The 1,922-nt window shown below is 66.1% G+C and overlaps 1 protein-coding gene across 1 annotated transcript in view; it reads right to left on the bottom strand.

The window, feature by feature from the left end:
• Positions 1–1,791: 1,791 nt before the first annotated feature.
• The window catches only part of LOC104127258 (nucleoside diphosphate kinase, mitochondrial-like), a gene marked incomplete at its 5' end in the record, with an annotated part of 2,168 nt that continues 2,037 nt past the window's right edge, over positions 1,792–1,922 (bottom strand). The window contains 1 exon segment of the mRNA XM_009639916.1: positions 1,792–1,913. Within this exon segment, the coding sequence (XP_009638211.1) occupies positions 1,792–1,913 (122 nt within the window).

The raw sequence follows: 1,922 nt of genomic DNA, 5'->3' as shown, positions 1-1,922 counted from the left end.
TCCCTGGTCCTGCCCAGAGCTGCCCAGTGCCGCCCAGAGCTTCCCAGTGCCTCCCAGAGCTGCCCAGTGCCTCCCAGAGCTTCCCAGTGCCGCCCCAGTGCCCGCCAGGGATAGCCCAGTGCCACCCAGAGCTGCCCAGTGCCTCCCAGAGCTTCCCAGTACTGCCCAGAGCTTCCCAGTGCCGCCCCACTGCCCGCCAGGGATAGCCCAGAGCCGCCCAGTACCACCCAGTGCCTCCCAGAGCCTCCCAGTACTGCCCAGAGCTTCCCAGTGCCGCCCTAGTGCCCGCCAGGGATAGCCCAGTGCCACTCAGAGCTGCCCAGTGCCTCCCTACTGCCCAGAGCCGCCCAGTGCCGCCCAGAGCTTCCCAGTACCACCCAGAGCTTTCCAGTGCCTCCCAGAGCTTCCCAGTACCGCCCAGAGCCTCCCAGTACCACCCAGAGCTTCCCAGTGCCTCCCAGAGCCTCCCAGTGCCGCCCAGAGCTTCCCAGTACTGCCCAGAGCCGCCCAGTGCCGCCCAGAGCTTCCCAGTACCACCCAGAGCTTTCCAGTGCCTCCCAGAGCTTCCCAGTACCGCCCAGAGCCGCCCAGTACCACCCAGAGCCGCCCAGTACCGCACAGAGCTTCCCAGTACTGCCCAGAGCTGCCCAGCACCACCCAGAGCTGCCCAGTGCCTCCCAGAGCTTCCCAGTGCCGCCCAGAGCTTCCCAGTACTGCCCAGAGCTTCCCAGTGCTGCCCAGTACCGCCCAGAGCTTCCCAGTACTGCCCAGAGCTTCCCAGTGCTGCCCAGTACCGCCCAGAGCTTCCCAGTACTGCCCAGAGCTTCCCAGTGCTGCCCAGTACCGCCCAGAGCTTCCCAGTACTGCCCAGAGCTTCCCAGTGCTGCCCAGTACCGCCCAGAGCTTCCCAGTACTGCCCAGAGCTTCCCAGTGCTGCCCAGTACCGCCCAGAGCTTCCCAGTACTGCCCAGAGCTTCCCAGTGCTGCCCAGTACCGCCCAGAGCTTCCCAGTACTGCCCAGAGCTTCCCAGTGCTGCCCAGTACCGCCCAGAGCTTCCCAGTACTGCCCAGAGCTTCCCAGTGCTGCCCAGTACCGCCCAGAGCTTCCCAGTACTGCCCAGAGCTTCCCAGTGCTGCCCAGTACCGCCCAGAGCTTCCCAGTACTGCCCAGAGCTTCCCAGTGCTGCCCAGTACCGCCCAGAGCTTCCCAGTACTGCCCAGAGCTTCCCAGTGCTGCCCAGTACCGCCCAGAGCTTCCCAGTACTGCCCAGAGCTTCCCAGTGCTGCCCAGTACCGCCCAGAGCTTCCCAGTACTGCCCAGAGCTTCCCAGTGCTGCCCAGTACCGCCCAGAGCTTCCCAGTACTGCCCAGAGCTTCCCAGTGCTGCCCAGTACCGCCCAGAGCTTCCCAGTACTGCCCAGAGCTTCCCAGTGCTGCCCAGTACCGCCCAGAGCTTCCCAGTACTGCCCAGAGCTTCCCAGTGCTGCCCAGTACCGCCCAGAGCTTCCCAGTACTGCCCAGAGCTTCCCAGTGCTGCCCAGTACCGCCCAGAGCTGCCCAGTGCCGCCCAGGGCTTCCCAGTGCCACCCCAGTGCCTGTCAGGGGCAGCCCTGTGCCTCCCAGAGCTTCCATGTACAGCCCCAGAGCTTCCCAGTGCCTCCCAGAGCTTCCCAGTGCCTCCCAGAGCTTCCCAGTGCTTGCTGGTGGCATCTGAGGGAGGAGACCGCAGCCAGGGCTGGAGGCACTGGGGTTTATTTTGGGGCCGGGGGTCCTCCCCTGCCCGGGGCTGCCCTAGGGCCCGTAGGTGTAGTCCTGGTCTCCGCTCTCCCAGGCCACCAGCTCGTCCTGCTGGAACCAGAAGCCGATCTCCCTCTGGGCCGTCTCCACCGAGTCACTGGCGTGGACCCCGGTCCCTTCAAGGG

Source organism: Egretta garzetta, unplaced genomic scaffold (genome assembly GCF_000687185.1).
Source record: "Egretta garzetta isolate BGI_Z169 unplaced genomic scaffold, ASM68718v1 scaffold140, whole genome shotgun sequence".
NCBI classification, from domain to species: Eukaryota; Metazoa; Chordata; class Aves; order Pelecaniformes; family Ardeidae; genus Egretta; species Egretta garzetta.
The sequence above is the reverse complement of the archived record's forward strand: the minus strand, read 5'-3'. Positions and strand labels throughout refer to the sequence as shown.